The 17,563-nt window shown below is 40.8% G+C and overlaps 1 protein-coding gene across 11 annotated transcripts in view; it reads right to left on the reverse strand.

Moving 5' to 3' along the window:
- The window catches only part of atp8b4 (ATPase phospholipid transporting 8B4), a 251,477-nt gene that overhangs the window by 153,067 nt on the left and 80,847 nt on the right, over positions 1-17,563 (reverse strand). For 9 of the 11 annotated variants that reach the window (XM_068017953.1, XM_068017955.1, XM_068017959.1 and 6 more), the window contains one exon: positions 9,941-10,006. In XM_068017953.1, the coding sequence (XP_067874054.1) occupies positions 9,941-9,968 (28 nt within the window). In that variant the 5' untranslated portion in view covers positions 9,969-10,006. Of the gene's footprint in view, positions 1-9,397; positions 9,447-9,940; positions 10,007-17,086; positions 17,163-17,563 lie in introns of those variants that run through there. The other 2 variants (XM_068017954.1, XM_068017951.1) reach the window with 2 other exon arrangements.

Below are 17,563 nucleotides of genomic sequence, written 5' to 3' on the forward strand. Positions count from 1 at the left end.
TAAAGTACAAGTAGCTCCTTCACTTTCTCTATAATCATCTCTCTTCTCTAGCTGCTCCCTACAGTGTGGTCTCCTGACTCATATAAAAGCAAACACAGATAGCCTAAAAATATGACTAAGAGAGATTCCAGTCTATTATTAATAACATAAATGACCATTAATGCAATAAATAACTCATTGATTATTAAATACATATATATTAAAACTAATAGTTTCTGTTAGAAATTGATTAATAGCAGGACAATACAAATGGTCGTTGCAAATAAATTACTTTGATTAACACTGTCTGCGAGAACCTACAGGGGTATTAGTAGATCAACACAGTGCTTTTAATTCCATAAATTTAAATCTGATGCACAACCACTAGATTTGTTCAATGAACTAACAATTCCACAGAGAAATAAAAGGTAGCATACAGACTAGAATTTATTCCAAGTCAGTGCCACAAAGGTTTGGAATGACACCTAATCAAAGCTTGAGCAGGTAATCAACATTATCTAATCCCAAATTACATCAAATCCTTGAAACACACTTAACCAGCATTATTCTACATAATATGTTCAAGCAGAGCGCTTCCAAGAAAACTTCCCAATAGTAAACTTCATGTACAGTTACTAACAGTTCCTTAGAACTGTTAGAAACATATTAGTAATTTTAATTTTGGCAGAGGCCAGAAGAAACTGAATGCCTACGTATAGACATTTAAATAAATGTGGAGAATCCAACTTGCGTTGTCGGTAATTAGGGCTTTTTGTAACAATATTGAGGCCAAATCTTCTGCAAGTTACATAACCCTGATCTTGCCTGGAGTAATTTGTTCATTTTAAAAGAATATCTAAACTATTAAGCAAATCTTACATAACTACCCACCTGTCTGTCCAGAAAAGATTAACTATTCCGGGATGGGCATTGTCCTGCTTCCGCCTACAAGTATAAAGTTTAGGCAAGGAGTCAAGTTTCAAAGGCCAATATAAATCAATTACAATGTAATGATTAGATTTGTAAACTCAGTTTACACAGATGAAGTGAAGGTTTGAGACCAAGCACAAAATTAGCGAAAGTTCTGAGTAAACAGGTACAAAGACAGGAAAACTATAACTGGTTTCCAAATACAGTTATGTTAGATGATTAAAATTAGAGAATTGAATTATGCTAAGCAGGAAATAAAATCAGTAAAGAAGCTGTCACATCTGTGAAAGAAACAATAGCAAGGTTACCCTTCCCCCTGCTGTGCCGCTGTGTGCCAAGAACCACACACCCAGCAGCCACTTACTGATAGCAACAAATGGCATCCCTTGCATAAAAAATGATTGAGTGCTAATTTCTTCCTCAGTATTGCATATTTCACATGAACAATGCAGCATTTCATCTGTACTACAGATACCAACTGTTATGTTTGACCAGTTCAACAGCAGGCAGGAAAAGTTTACAATCGACAGTCAAAAATTCATTCTGTGACAAACTTAACTTTTCAAAGGCAGCGTCAAGTTTGTAAAGCTTGAGTGAAATAAAGAATCCATTGGGACATTGAGAAGGAAAGTGCTTTGCATTACAAGAAACCAATGTCTTGTAATTAAATGTTGAATGCTTATGTATCTACGATTGTTCCAGAGATTCAAATAGTTTGCTGGCCTACCTTATGCGGAAGGCAGTGGATTTTCTTACACATGTTAGCCAGCTGAAAATCTTTACAGAAAAGTTTTACAGAAACACAAGCTACAGGCATCAGTACATAAGCAGAAACACAAGGGCCAATGGTAGAATCATAAAGTGCCAGTTACTGGAATTTCTACAGTTTTTCATTGCGAGTCTGAGTTTTGTCATTTTCATCTACAATAGTTCAATGAAAATAAAGCAGAAAAGCACTCAAAACAGAACAGTAGGTCCAGCAGTGATGGTAGGACAGTGTGTTGGTCATAGTAGATAAAGAAACTTCAGTTGTTAGCTTCAGCATTGGGAGATTTGAGCAGCAGAGGCTGAATCACTTCACCCATCTCATGTGCCAACATCTTCATCATAAATATTGTTGACATTCACCACATGCAGTACCTGGGTACCACTGAAGGAGAAAAAGCTACGTCAGCTAAAATTGGGAAACATTAATCATGACATATATTTGAACACTGCTTCTGTAAGTAGGTTAATATATTAGATCAGACTAACACAACTATTCTTTCTGCAAATTTGCTTACCCTTTCTGCTGCACAATTTATGTCAGATTGCCTTTCTTCTGATGGGAAGTGAGCAAAGCATTTTCGTATCTTTAAAAAAGCTTTATCTGCTTCACAGAGGCATGTTGGAGGTTTTAAGTCTCATTCATGACCTGTAAATGGTCTTCAAACCCTGCTAAGCTTATCTTCACAAATTGAGGATTATTGAGGAACAGCTCATTCTGCCATATCTCAAGTGACTTATTAACATCAGAGTTGAGTTCTATTGAAGCTAACGTGGGCAATGATCAAAGACAGCAATCATTGCAATCTCATTCCATTGCCCTTCGGGACCAAAAATTTCAAAATCAACTCAGTACCACTCCTGGAGTAAAAAGGATGTGAGCCAACTTTCTTGTGTGGACAATTAATTATACATCCACCAGATTCATCTTATAGTGATACAGCATACACGGAGGCCATTCAATTTCATCTTCTGGATGCATTTGGCTACCAGATTCCTCATTAACTACAAGTTAATCTGATGTCATGCTCACGAGAAGTGCAACAATGAAAATACAGAACCAAACTGAAGAGTTATAAAAAAAATTGCAACAATTTTAAAGAGACTGGTATATATACAGTCAACAAAATGGAGGACAAGACACATGACCCTTAGCATCTTTTGCACTCAAATCCACATCTGCATCTACTTAGACCTAAACCAATTATGCCCCGTCTACATGGAAATGCGACAGATAATCACACCTGAATGTCCGCTATACTCAAAAACAATGAGACAAGACCTTTCTCAGACTTCTCGTCTCAGAATAACTTCCATTACAATGGAATGTTTCTTTCTTTCTTTTGGGCCTCCTTATCTCGAGAGACAATGGATGCGCGCCTGGAGGTGGTCAGTGGTTTGTGAAGCAGCGCCTGGAGTGGCTATAAAGGCCAATTCTGGAGTGACAGGCTCTTCCACAGGTGCTGCAGAGAAATTTGTTTGTCGGGGCTGTTGCACAGTTGGCTCTCCCCTTGCGCCTCTGTCTTTTTTCCTGCCAACTACTAAGTCTCTTCGACTCGCCACAATTTAGCCCTGTCTTTATGGCTGCCCGCCAGCTCTGGCGAATGCTGGCAACTGACTCCCACGACTTGTGATCAATGTCACACGATTTCATGTCGCGTTTGCAGACGTCTTTCTAGCGGAGACATGGACGGCCGGTGGGTCTGATACCAGTGGCGAGCTCGCTGTACAATGTGTCTTTGGGGATCCTGCCATCTTCCATGCGGCTCACATGGCCAAGCCATGGTTTACAATGGAATGTAAACCACCCATATCTCCTCAGAATGGGGCCATTATCAAGGCCATTATACAGCCCGGCTGGGGCTGAAACTGAAGTCACATGGGCAAAACCAACTCTTGTAAATAAAAGCAAAATACTGCAGATGCTGGAAATCTGAAATAAAAACAAGAAATGCTGGAAATACTCAGCAGGTCTGGCAGCATCTGTGGAGAGAGAAGCAGAGTTAATGGTTCAGGTCAGTGACCCTTCTTCAGAACTCTTGTAAAATTCACCTTAAAAGGTAATCATTTTGAGGAACAAAGAGGGAGTCTTTTCAGGACAGCACTCAACACAACATCAACTGTCTGGTCTGTCCTCAGCCACACAGTACAACAAAAAAGCCAGCAAGGCTGAGAGAGAAAATAAAATCGGTTCCAGCCAAGACAGTTGAACCCTGCTGAGACAAGTTGGTAGGTAGCTATAGCAGAGACAAGAAAGTGCCTTTGTAAAAATGACTTTTCCGCCGGTGAGAAGTGACATAAGACATCAGCACTGTCTTCAACCCAAAGTGACCCACCAGGAGACTGCAACAGCTCAACAATTACCAGACAACCAACAAACAGGCCTGCAATTTTAAAATTCACCTCCCGAGGGGATCCCACAAGTTATTCCTGAAACAACAGACTTTTACAACCTGAACTCTGAACACCTCTTACTCTGTACTTTTCTATCTTTTGAGAGTGCATGGGAGAGTGAATGCATGCGTGAGTGGTGTCGCGATCATTTTTGGATTTAAATAATTGTTTTTGCCTACTAGAAAACCTGTCATTTGTCTATTTATTTGACCCTAAAGACATTCAGGGTCTAAAGCATTATTTTAATAAAGCACGATTTCCGTCAGTTGGGAAGTGAACAGTGGGAACCACCCACATCCCTTAACACCTGTCCGTAACACTGTAATAATTGGAAGGGACACATACAGTAATACAATGTGAATCATACACAGATGTTAAACGGATTGTTGAGATGTTATTAAAAGAGCTAGGGAAGGACTCAATGTCTAAGCAGGAGCTGCATGCGGCTCTTTATCATCTCAGCTGTGGCCCCCAACCTTTTCCAGTTGAATTGCATTAATATGAAAAAGCCTAAAAAAGTAAGAGCTGTGTTTTTACTGTGGGGATACAAAGCTAATTATGCTGTACTTTACGTGCGAGTGGGATGCTACACATGATTATAGATAATGCCTTTGATTCGAGGAACAGGGTTTATGGGTTGTGACCATTATAGTTTCTAACATAGCTCAGACAATAAATTATTCTGAATGTGCTATTTAAGCTTTTATTAATCACAAGAATCAACAGCTGAAAAAATTCTTAATCCTATGCGTCTTAAGTTAAAGTTTTATTTGGAGATGTCAAAGTAAGACATTCTTTCCAATGAATTATTGGCTGCAAACAGAACTATATGCTCAGCACAACATGATGGGCATTTTTTAAATAAGACAGCTGAACGGTAAGGCTGGTTAACCGGAAATGCTAAACATGTCCTTGGGTACATCAGTGTTACAGATTTTTTATTACCAATCTGCATACTGTATGCCTGCCTTAAAAATATATTTTATCATAATACATATCAATACTATTCAAAATCCACTTCTAATTAAATAGCTCCTTCAATTCATCAAACCAGTAGGGAGAACTTTTTTTGAGCTAACTTATTTCATTATGCACACAGCTTCTTGGTATAGGATTAATCATTATTACAAATATATTAAAATCCCCAGGAAAGAATTGTTATTACAGATTAACTCCAGGGAGGGTGGGTTGGAGTTGAGTGGCAAGCATTTAAAATCTAAAAACTTTGGTCCCTTTTTATCACAATCGACTTGAATTTACAGCACATTTAATTTATCGCACTAAATTTTGATCTGCATCAATTTGAAAACCATAAAGAGATTACCACAAAACACCTTTTAAAAGATGAATGGGTCAAAATACATTACAAGAGCAATCAACCAATCTAATTTTAATCCAAGGGAGTAACTGCTACCAGTAGTGAAATTAATGATTTGGATTTTGGCTTTCTGGGTCACAACGTTCATAGAAATGTTATGGAATTTCTATTATTAAATAGCAGTACCCACTATGTGTACCTTGTATTCCTTTTTCCAAGTTAAAATATCACTGCTCCCACGAACAGCTCAATGATGCCACACAAGGCCTTTTTGTGAAAAGACGGAGGCTGCATTTCCCGTCGAGTTTCAGGTCACAGCTTTCTGGAGAAAGATGCTGAGTGAATGGTGCATGGGTAGAAAATTGAACAGGATATTTCTACCAAGTAGCTCACCTGTCGCTCCTGCCAATCAACTGAGTCTCTGAATTCTTTGTTATGCTTTTATATGTTGTTTATGCTGAATCGGGTCCAGAGACTTGCAAATGAATCTTTCACTTTTGCTATTGGACACACATTTTTCCACACCATTTCACATGTCAATACTTTGAAAGGTTTTTATATTGAGTTATCAAGCACCTTCAACTTTTTACAGCAGCAACATTTCTATAAAAGAGTCAGGATAGGTGAAAAAGTTCCATCTATGGGTACAGCACTATCTAGAATAGTACTAAAGCATACAGAGCAGGTGATTTGATTGCAAGTCTGTGCTGCCTTAGTTGACCTCTGTTGGGACACAATTTGCCCCAGTGCTCTGGCTCAAGGAGATGAAGATTCAGCTTGGATTCCTACTATTCATCAAATTCAATGTGTTTGAGACCTCGACAGGAAACTGGAGACTGTCCTTCGAGCCATTTCTCAGCAAGTGTCAGCACACTCAAAAGAGGGAAGAGAAAGTGAGAAACCAGTGGGTATAGTGGTTGTTAGCAAGAGTACAGAATGGGCAAAACCCATATACCTCCAAAGAAGTGCATTAAATAGGTTATTTGATAAAAGAACTAGGAGGGGAAATGGGAAATTGTTTCAGAATGTATGTCTAAGATGTATCTGAGTATCAAATGTCATAGGAACATAGGAGCAGGAGTAGGCCATTCAGCCCATCGAGCCTGCCCTGCCGTTCAATATGATCATGGCTGATCTTCCACTTCAATGCCTTTTTCCCACACTATCCTCATATCCCCTTATGTCATTTGTATTTAGAAATCTGTCAATCTCTGCTTTAAACATAATCAATGACTGAGCTTCCACAGCCCTCTGGGATAGAGAATTTCAAAGATTCACAACCCTCTGAGTAAAGAAATTTCTCCTCATCTCTGTCCTAAGTGGCTACTCCCTTATTTTGAAATTGTGTCCCCTAGTTCTAGACTCCCCAACCAGGGGAAACATCTTAGCTGCATCTACCCTGTCTATCCCTTTAAGTATTTTGTAGGTTTCAATGAGATCACCTCTCATTCTTTGAAACTCTAGAAAATACAGGCCCAGTTTCCCTAATCTCTCTTCATAGGACAGTCCCACCATCCCGGGAACAAGTCTGGTGAACCTTCGTTGCACTCCCTCTATGGCAATAATATCCTTCCTAAGGTAAGGGGATCAAAACTGCACACAGTATTCCAGTTGCAGTCTAGCCAAGGTTCTATATAATTGAAGCAAGACTTCCCTACTCCTGTACTCAAATCCTCTAACGATAATGGTTGACATACCATTATCCTTCCTAATTGCTTACTGCACCTGCATGTTAGCTTTCAGTGACCTATTGCCAAGGACACCCAGGTCCCTTTGTACATCTACACTTTCTAATCTCTTACCATTTAAGAAATACTCTGCACATTTATTCCTCCTACCAAAGTAGATAACCTCACAATTTTCCACATTATATTCCATCCGCCACGTTCTTGCCCACTCCCTAAGTCTGTTCAAATCCCCTTGAAGACGCTTTGCATCTTCCTCACAACACACATTCTCACCTAGTTTTGTCTCATCCGCGAACTTGGAAATACTATATTTGGTCCTCACATCCAAATCATTGTTATATATTGTGAATAGCTGGGGTCAAAGTACTGATCCCTGTGGTACCCCACTAGTCACAGCCTGCCAACGCAAGAATGACCCGTTTATTCCTACTCTCTATTTTCTGCCTATTAACCAATCCTTAATCCATGCCAGTATATTACCTCCTATCCCATGTGCTTTAATTTTGCTAACCAACCTCCTTAACAATGTCCTTAACAATCATTAACAATAAATTAATGTATACAGCTTTAATCTGCCCAAGTTGTGAGTTCTAAATCTCAGCTGCCTTGCTGTGGAGAGGCACAAGGTGCAAGCTAGACATTTACACCTAATGGTCGATATTGATGGTGACTGAGAAACAGGTCACTTGTTCTCCTTTTCCAGTGTCCTTGATTTGTGGTTCAGCAAAACTAGCAGAGAAATTCCATTCAGCAACTTAATGACTCCTATTACATTCCTGCATGCACTATTTAGACTCGCAGTTAACCCATTCAATGACCGACAAATAGCATATGCACAAATGTAGTATTAGTGCATTAAAATTTCTAATTTTTCTTTTACCAAATCAGAATTCATACCCTCATGAGTCTACCCAAAATGAAAAGGATGAATATAACCAGCTAAGTGAACCAATAGCCATTTTGGCCAAGATAGCACTGATGATATCTGAAGCATATTATTACATGCCCATTGTACCAAGTGATCTAGACTGAGGCAACTAAGCTAAGTGCATGCTGCTAATAAGTTTTTTTAAAAATCTATAGACAGAATTTGTGGTGCATCTCTAATAAAACCCTGAAGTTAATGGAGGGCCACAATCAGCCTTTTGTGGAGAATACGTTTTTTTTGGATGATAACATTGGCATAAGCCCATTGTAGAACTTGGTCCTAGAGTATTTCTTTATTTAACTAGAGTGTTTAGCGTTCAAAAGTACAATGTAATTGGATGCAATGTCCCTTATCCCCTTGATGTCACAACATACATAAGCTTTAACCCTTCTGTCACATTCTGAATCTTTTCCCCCATAACAAGTAGCATGCCAATTCAGGGGAAAAGGTTTTCTTCTGCGCACATTTTTCTCCCTAATGTGACTACTTATCTCCTTCAGACTGGGTGTAACAAGCCATGCAATATATAAGCATTTGGGATTTTAAAAAAATTATTTATGGTCCTGTTGGCAGTGGTAGGGAAAATCAAACACGGACATCTGGTGCATCAATTGTTTGTTGGCATGTATTTTTAAAGCTGATGCACAGGACAGGAAGTGACACATAAAAAGGTTTACAAAGCCTGCTTTTGAGCTGAAGGTTGGAGTTTATTCAACTCCTCCCTTTTTCGATTTTAGTACCTCTCATTGCTAAGCCGATGAGCCCACACTTCCTGGGGATCAATAATGTAGCAAAGGCCAAGAGGCAATATTTTATCTGGCAGCCAGAACAGAACAAGCTTAATACACCCATTTTCTAAATATTATTGGACAACATTAGGCCTTAAAGATTGCACTGCTATAACTATTTTACAGCAAAATTGTTGAAGTCTTGATCAATTTTAATACCTGACCTTGTTACTTTGAGCAATGGGATTAGAGTAGTTACAGCTGGGGAGTTAACACAAATGACTTTCTTCTACATTGATATTTTAAACAAGCTTCAATACACAAAAGTGACTGTTAAGAAATCTTATATAAAATAGCAACTAAAAGAAAGGATCTGTTGTTAATTGTTAAAACTATTGAAGCAAATGGACATCGAAAATGTACAATTCACAGCACACCAATTATTTACTATATGAGTACCACAAAATTAGAGGCATCAGCAAAGAATTGGCTGCTCTACAGCACAATAAGATCACCAGCTCTGTAGAAATGAGGATTCATCTTTTACGCCAGGTGTAAAACAATGAATTAACATTATAAAAGCACAACTCTATGATCTACTGAAATTGCAAATTAATACTGTACCAAGTAGCAAAGGAGAACATATTTGAATGAAAAAGCATTTTACCTGCAGGCTCCACTCGAACCCTTAAGATACACATAGGTAAAACAACAAAAACGCCTATTATCAAAAGCCAGCGTCTCTACTGAAGAATTCTACAACTACAGACAACAAATGAAAAGGTTGCTATGAAACCTCATGGAGATGGTTCTCTTTACGGTTCGCTGAAGTGAAACATTAAAGGTAGCCTGCGCTACATAATGTTGTGTGGGAACCAGACGATGAGCTGGAACACAGTTACACACATCTCCAATTACTCCAGTGAACAATAACCTTTAAAGCAAAACGCACGATCCACTTTATCTCTCCCTGCCAGCATGCTGTGCAGTTAAAAGCAGCCTGTCCACTCCATAATGGATCCTCAGTCACACTGTGCTCAGTCTCTGAGATAAAAGCCTTGGTGAGTTGTTAGAGCTTATATCACTTGCACAGCGTTCTTGTTCATATAATGATGTTTACTAGAGACAAATGTTTATCGCAACAATTGACAGAAACAGATCATCGTGCCCAGTGCATTATTTCTATTTCAATAGGAGGAGATTTACTCACCTATTAATTTCTCCCTACAGAGCTTCATAGCATCAGGTTACCTTTGATTTGGCCCCAAATGATGGCCTAGGGAGAAAAAACAGCAAAATGGATAGTGTCAGCAAGTCACAATGACATTAAGTAACACAATAACTCTGATAATATACAGCTCATAAGTGGAGTCTAATTATAACCAATTGTATCAGCTTTATTTCAACTTTCCAGAAGAAGCATTTAAAGAGCACCTCACAATAAAATAAAACCAGCCAAATTATTTAGTACAAACAACTGTATTTGAGTTCCTTGGCTTTTTTGCCAGCTTTTAAGCATGAACCCTAAGTTCTGCATTTACAAAGTTTTTTTTAAAAAAACCAGAAACCCCTCTGTCAATGGCATTTTGAAATTCCATCAAAAAGTTTATTTTTGGAAGTTACAGTCTGAGTATTTTATATCACTCAAACTTCCATTGGTCTTTAGTTCCATACTTATGACTTCCTATCGACAGTGATAGCACAGTTATGTTGCATTGTACCATTACTACCGTACTGTGAACAGCCGGTGTGGCATTACACAGCCTATATGCATAACTCTGTGCAAGCATACTTAAACTGGTGAGTTTCATAACCCATCAGCTTCCAACTACTGCTGAAATTGTTTAATATCAACCCTTAATAAACCTTTTTCTGCCTATTGACTATTGACTAGTGAAATTTGAAGGACAGTCAGAAGAATCACTGAAAAATCTAGCTGCACACAAGTTACAGTTATAGTAGGGCCAGTGGTTTCCCAGCAGGAGACATATCCAGTCTATACAGCTTGTGCAATATTTGGGAAAATTGCTTCACTTGCATAGGGGATGGAGAAGATACTTCACATCAATGCTGGATGTGCAGTTAGGTTCCTCCCCATGGTAAAACCAAGGGACGTCTTTCAGGAAATACCCTGAGGGTTATTATTTGAAATCTGTGCCAATCACACAATTTTCATTCTTCCAGTTAGTAATAGGGTTCGTACTGGGGAGCAGAAAAATGCCAATCAATGAGCCAGGCCAAAGTTATCCCAAGGAGTCCTCCCCCCGTCTAGCAGACCCATTTACCCGCTTCCAGCATTCTCCCTCTACCTGGACCCCTCCCCCTGGCCTCTTACCCACTCTTGATCTCTTCATTGAAAACTGTCAGCGAGAAATTGGTCATCTCAATTTCTCTGCCCCCCTCACTCACTCTAACCAGTCCCCCTCTGAACTTGAGGCACTCCGTTCTCCCAGGTCTAACCCCAACATGGTCATCAAACCTGCAGACAAGGGTGGTGCTGTTGTTGTATGGCGTACCGACCTCTACCTTGCAGAAGCTCAACGCCAACTCACAGACACTTCTTCCTCCCTCCCTCTGGACCATGACCCCACCACCGAACATCAAGCCACTGTCCAAAGGACTGCCACTGACCTCATCTCCTCTGGAGATCTTCCCTCTACAGCTTCCAACCTCATGGTTCCGCAACCACGGACTGCCCGCTTCTACCTCCTTCCCAAAATCCACAAACGGGACTGCGCCGGCAGACCCATTGTGTCAGCCTGCTCCTGCCCCACTGAACTTATTCATTCCTATCTTGACTCTATCTTTTCTCCGCTGGTCCAGTCTCTTCCCACCTAAATCCGTGACTCTTCTGACACCCTACGTCATTTTGACAATTTCCAGTTTCCTGGTCCCAATCGCCTCCTCTTCATTATGGACGTCCAATCGCTCTACACCTCCATCCCCCACCAGGACGGTTTGAGGGCTCTCCGTTTCTTCCTTGAACAGAGGCCCAACCAGTCCCCATCCACCACCACCCTCCTCTGCCTGGCTGAACTTGTTCTCACATTGAACAACTTCTCCTTCAACTCCACTCACTTCCTTCAAGTAAAAGGTGTTGCTATGGGTACCCGCATGGGTTCTAGTTATGCCTGTCTTTTTGTGGGATATGTCGAGCATTCTTTGTTCCAGTCCTACTCAGGCCCCCTCCCCCAACTCTTTTTCCGGTACATTGATGACTGTATTGGTGCTGTTTCCTGCTCCCGCCCTGAACTGGAAAACTTTATCAACTTTGCTTCCAATTTCCACCCTTCTCTCACCTTTACATGGTCCATCTCTGACACTTCCCTTCCCTTCCTTGACTTCTCTGTCTCCATCTCTGGGGATAGGTTGTCTGCTAATATCCATTATAAGCCCACCGACTCCCACAGCTACCTTGACTACACTTCTTCACACCCTACCTCCTGTAAGGACTCCATTCCATTCTCCCAGTTTCTCCGTCTCCGACGCATCTGCTCTGATGATGCTACCTTCCGTGACGGTGCTTCTGATATGACCTTTTTCCTCAACCGAGGATTCCCCCCACTATTGTTGACAGGGCCCTCAACCGTGTCCGGCCCATTTCCCGCACCTCTACCCTCACCCCTTCCCGTCCCTCCCAGAACCGTGACAGGGTTCCCCTTGTCCTCACTTTCCACCCCATCATCCTCCATATTCAAAGGATCATCCTCCACCATTTCCGCCACCTCCAGCGTGATGCCACTACCAAATGCATCTTCCCCTCCCTTCCCCTGTCAGCATTCCGAAGGGATTGTTCCCTCCGCAACACCCTGGTCCACTCCTCCATTACCCCCACCACCTCGTCCCCTTCCCATGGCACCTTCCCCTGCAATCGCAGGAGGTGTAATACCTACCCATTTACCTCCTCTCTCCTCACTATCCCAGGCCCCAAACACTCCTTTCAAGTGAAGCAGCGATTTACTTGTACTTCTTTCAATGTGGTATACTGTATTCGCTGCTCACAATGTGGTCTCCTCTACATTGGGGAGACCAAACACCCACTGGGTGACCGCTTTGCGGAACACCTCCGCTCAATCCGCAAGCAGGACCCTGAGCTTCCGGTCGCTTGCCATTTCAACACTCCCCCCTGCTCTCATGCTCACATTTCTATCCTGGGCTTGCTGCAGTGTTCCAGTGAACATCAATGCAAGCTCGAGGAAAAGCATCTCATTTACTGATTAGGCACACCACAGCCTGCCGGACTGAACATTGAGTTCAATAATTTCAGAGCATGACAGCCCCCCATTTTACTTTTATTTTCAGTTATTTTTTCTTTTTTACATTTTTTCCAATTTTTTTTGTATGTTTATTTCATTTCATCTTAGTTTGTTCAGTTTGCTTACCCACTGTTTTTTTTCATGTTTGTACTAGCTGCTGTTCAATCTTCAGTCTGTTAACACCCTAGCTGTACTAATGCTTTGTCTTTCAACACACCATTAACATATTGTTTGCCTTTGCTCCATGACCTTTTGGTCAGCTATGTGGCCTGGTCCAATCTACACCTTCTCCTTTGTTATCTCTTGCCCCACCCCTGCCTCACTTGCTTATAACCTGTGACATTTCTAATATTTGTCAGTTCCGAAGAAGGGTCACTGACCCGAAACGTTAACTCTGCTTCTCTCTCCACAGATGCTGCCAGACCTGCTGAGTATTTCCAGCATTTCTTGTTTTTATTTCAAAGTTATCCCAAACCACTTTCTTTTTCAGCTGATTTGAAAAGTTCAGTTAAGGTGAGACAGATTTAAACTTCAAACTAACATAAACTCTCCATGTAGTTGGGGTGAGGGGAGGGGTGGAATTGGAAAAACTACTCTCCTGTACGCAAGAATCCACAACATGCAAACTAATAAAGATGGCTACCTGTTAGGTGAACTAGTCACACATTGCCAATGTGTAGAATGGCTGAAACACCCAAAGGATTGGGTATAATGCTGCTGGAATTAAATGGCAGGCACAATTATTCATTATTCTCAGAACACTGATAGGGAGGGAGAGTGACTTCCTTTTAAGTAGTAATAATGCCACAAGAATACACAAAACTGCTCCAACAATTGACTGTCGAGGAAAAAAATGTTGTTATCATGTTTTTACCTTAAGAAACTCCCTCCGTAATCTACACTTTTTTTAAAAAAAGGCATTTGAAGACACTGTCACTCCAAATACACAGTTTGCTGATGTAAATGGCTAGACAACAATTTCTATAACAAGATCATTTCTCTGATTAATGGAAACCTTGTTTAGATTAGTATAGCCTAGCAAAAATAGCATACTTATGATAAATTGCAATGAACTACTTAAGGATGGTCCTCATGCTTTTGATCATCTAAGGTGATTGAATAACCTAGGAATTGCTCAATGAAAAAAGACTATGGTTCATCTAGTTTGCCTTCTACCATTCTAGTGCTTGTATGATACAATGATAATGGAGTTGTTGACTAATAATAGCAATCAATCTCTATCATTTAGTCTCCAACAGACCCAAAGATGACACAAGGGAACCTCCAGTGTTTGAGAGCTTTGGCAAACATAGGTTCAAAGTCACCCATTCTTGCCAAGCATGCCACATTTTCCATATGTCATGCCTCAAATAGCTTTTATATACTATATCCCAAAATATTATTTGGAACAATGGTTTAGTCTCATAATGTAGTATACTGTTTCATTATTATTACCACCACCATAATCAATTCCTTGCATTTATATGGCCTCTTGAGTGTAGAAAAACATCTTATGGCAATTCACAAAGGCGTGATCAAAAAAATGGACATTGAGCCAAGGTTGGAAATATTAGTGGGGGGCAACCAAAAGCAGGGTCTGAAAGGAGAAGAGGGAGGTGGCATTGTGGCAATGCCACTGAACTAGTAATCCAGAGGCCCAGGCTGCTGCCTGGGGCACATGGGTTCAAATCCCACCATGGCAGTTGGTGAAATTTAAATTTAATTAATAAATTCAATTAGTTGATAAAAATATCTGTAATTAAAAGCTAGTCTCAGTAATGGTGCCATGAAGCTATCATCGATTGTCATAAAAACCCCACCTGGTTCACTAATGCCCTTTAGAGAAGGAAATCTGCCATCCTTACCCGGTCTGGCTTACATGTGACTTCAGACCCACAGCAATGTGGTTGACATTTAACTGCCCTCTGAAATGGCCTGGCAAGCCACACAGTTGTCATGGGCAATTAGGGATGGACAACAAATGCTGGCCTTGCCAGTCACGTCTACATCTCATGAAGGAACACAGGAATTTTTAAAAAAGAATTTTTAAAAAGGTGGAACGGCATTGGGGTTTAGGGAGGAAATTCCAAAGTATGGGGTCCAGGTGGCTGAAGACAAGGTTGCCAATTGTGAGTCAACAAAAAGACCTTTCAAAGGAATGGAGAGTTCGGGGAGAGGGGCTTTTTAGGGCTGGAGGAGGTAGCAGTGTGAGGGTTGAGCTAGGAAGGGACTTAAATAGAAGGAGAACTTTAACAATTTGAGGCATTGGGAGACTGGGTAAAAGAGCAAAATAAAAGAAAAATTATTAAACAGCACAATACTTTGGTGGAGTTAGACCACAAGAGCTCTCTTGCAGAAAGCTACCTCTACAATTCCTTTGGGATGAAACGGCTACCTTTTCCGTTTTCTTAGAAGAGGCTGGGAATTCTGCAGCGAGTAACTCACCTCCTGACTCCCCAAAACCTGTCCACCATCCACAAGACACAAGTCAGGAGTGTGATGGAATACTCTCCACTTGCCTGGATGGGTGCGACTCCAACAACACTCAAGAAGCTCGACACCATCCAGGACAAAACAGCCCGTTTGATTGGCACTCTATCCACGCACCTTAAATATTCACTCCCTTCACCACTGGTGCACAGTGGTAAAGTCTGGCTCGGGTATAAAATTAAAACCCGACCTGGGCCCAACCCAACCACAGCCAGCCCAAACCCTTTCATATTTTTTCGCGCCCGACCCGACCTGACACGACACAAATCTCCTTCATTTGTTCCGGCAGCAGGCTATTCCTGCAGCTGGAGTTGTGGGGAATCATGGGTAAGCTTGATCCCGTGATTTCATGGAAACAGCACTGTCTAGCCCGACCTGACCCGAGTCCAAATGCTGGACTCGGAATTTCGACCCGACCCAAACCCGACACATATAGTCGGGTCTAGTCGGGTAGCCAGGCTTTACACAGTGGCAGCAGTGTGTACCATCTACAAGGTACACTAAGCAATGTGCCAAGGCTTCTTCGACAGTACCTTCCATGACCTCTACCACCTAGAAGAACAAGGGCAGCAATCACCGTTACTTCATCGTCGCTGGTTCAAAATCCTGGAACTCCCTCCCTAACAGCACTTTAGGTATACCTACACCACAAGGACTACAGCAGTTCAAAGCGGCAGCTCACCGACCACCTTCTCAAGGGCAATTAGGGATGGGCAATAAATTCTGGCCTTGCCAACGATGCTCACATTCTACAAATGAATAAAAGAAGAAAGTCCATAGTCTTTGGAGATATGATGTTATGTCAAGACATTGACACACCAGAAGACCTAATTTCCCATCTTATACAATTTAATTCCTTTACAAATAATATTGTCAATCTCTAGTGATGAAGATGATCCCTAGGATTAGTCATAAAAAGTAAAACATGCTGAGGGTGAAATTGGTCTTCACCTTTAGCACAAAACAGCTTCATAGTGAATTGGTTTCGCACAATGGTGACTGACTTCAATAAAATAGAAAAACAGGCACAATGTAAAATAGGCTGCTAATTTGCTCTGAACCTGTTGCGCGTGACTAACAGAGACCAATTTCATCCCCATTGCCTGGACTCCATGAACCCGAATCTATATTTCAATTAACGCCTTGATCAAAGCACTTTTATCTTAACTAGACCCTGCTCAATTTACACACAGGGTGCCTCCTGCCTATTTTGAAATTTGGGAAGGAAGTCTCCATTGTAAATGATCCAAACACAAAGCTAGTAATTCCCGTTTTGGTCACATACAATGCATTATTACGCCACACACGATTTCAGACATCAACTCCATTTCCACTCTCGTGTCAGTATCACCATTTTAGAGCATACCTTGGAACTAGGGATTCCAAAATGATAATTAGTTTGATTATTTTAGACTGTAATACACAAGAATTCGGTATGAAATAAAGTATTTTGGTTTCTCTTGATTTATATAAACTCCAAAGCGCAAGCAACACACAAAATGCAGTATGTTGCAGCATTGCAAATTTTGCAAACAATATTGCAATGTATCAATTACATTGAAATGAAATCCCACAGAGCAAGTGAATTTCCAGAGTATTTCATGACTCACCTGTTAAACTGTAATCAGTACAACAAACATCTTCACAAAGACACAAGTGTTTCTTTTCCCTCAATAAAGCATTGTACTGTAAAAATAAAAGATTTTAAAATCACTCTAGAAATATAACAACATTTAAGTTTGGGACAATTTGCAGTCAATTACACTTCTGCCGACTTCAAAGTGAACAATGTTCCACTCTGACTACAGAATGATTGAGATAAATTTCCTCTGGGTGAGTCTAAATATATTTGTCACTCCATTTCACTATTTATGTGGTAATTGAAGGTGGCTTTACCTGACCCATTTTCAGTTGTCACTGCACGTATCATCAGAATACTACAAAGACATGCAAATCTTGTTACCGGATGTACCCCAGAGGATTCACCGTGATGCAGACAAACAACCTACTGTTAGAACAGGAACATCTCCTGATCAGAGAATAGATAGTGTCTCTTTTTATAAAAGAGAGAGATATTGGGGGAATAC

This window comes from Heterodontus francisci, chromosome 38 (assembly GCF_036365525.1).
Source record: "Heterodontus francisci isolate sHetFra1 chromosome 38, sHetFra1.hap1, whole genome shotgun sequence".
Taxonomy (NCBI): Eukaryota; Metazoa; Chordata; class Chondrichthyes; order Heterodontiformes; family Heterodontidae; genus Heterodontus; species Heterodontus francisci.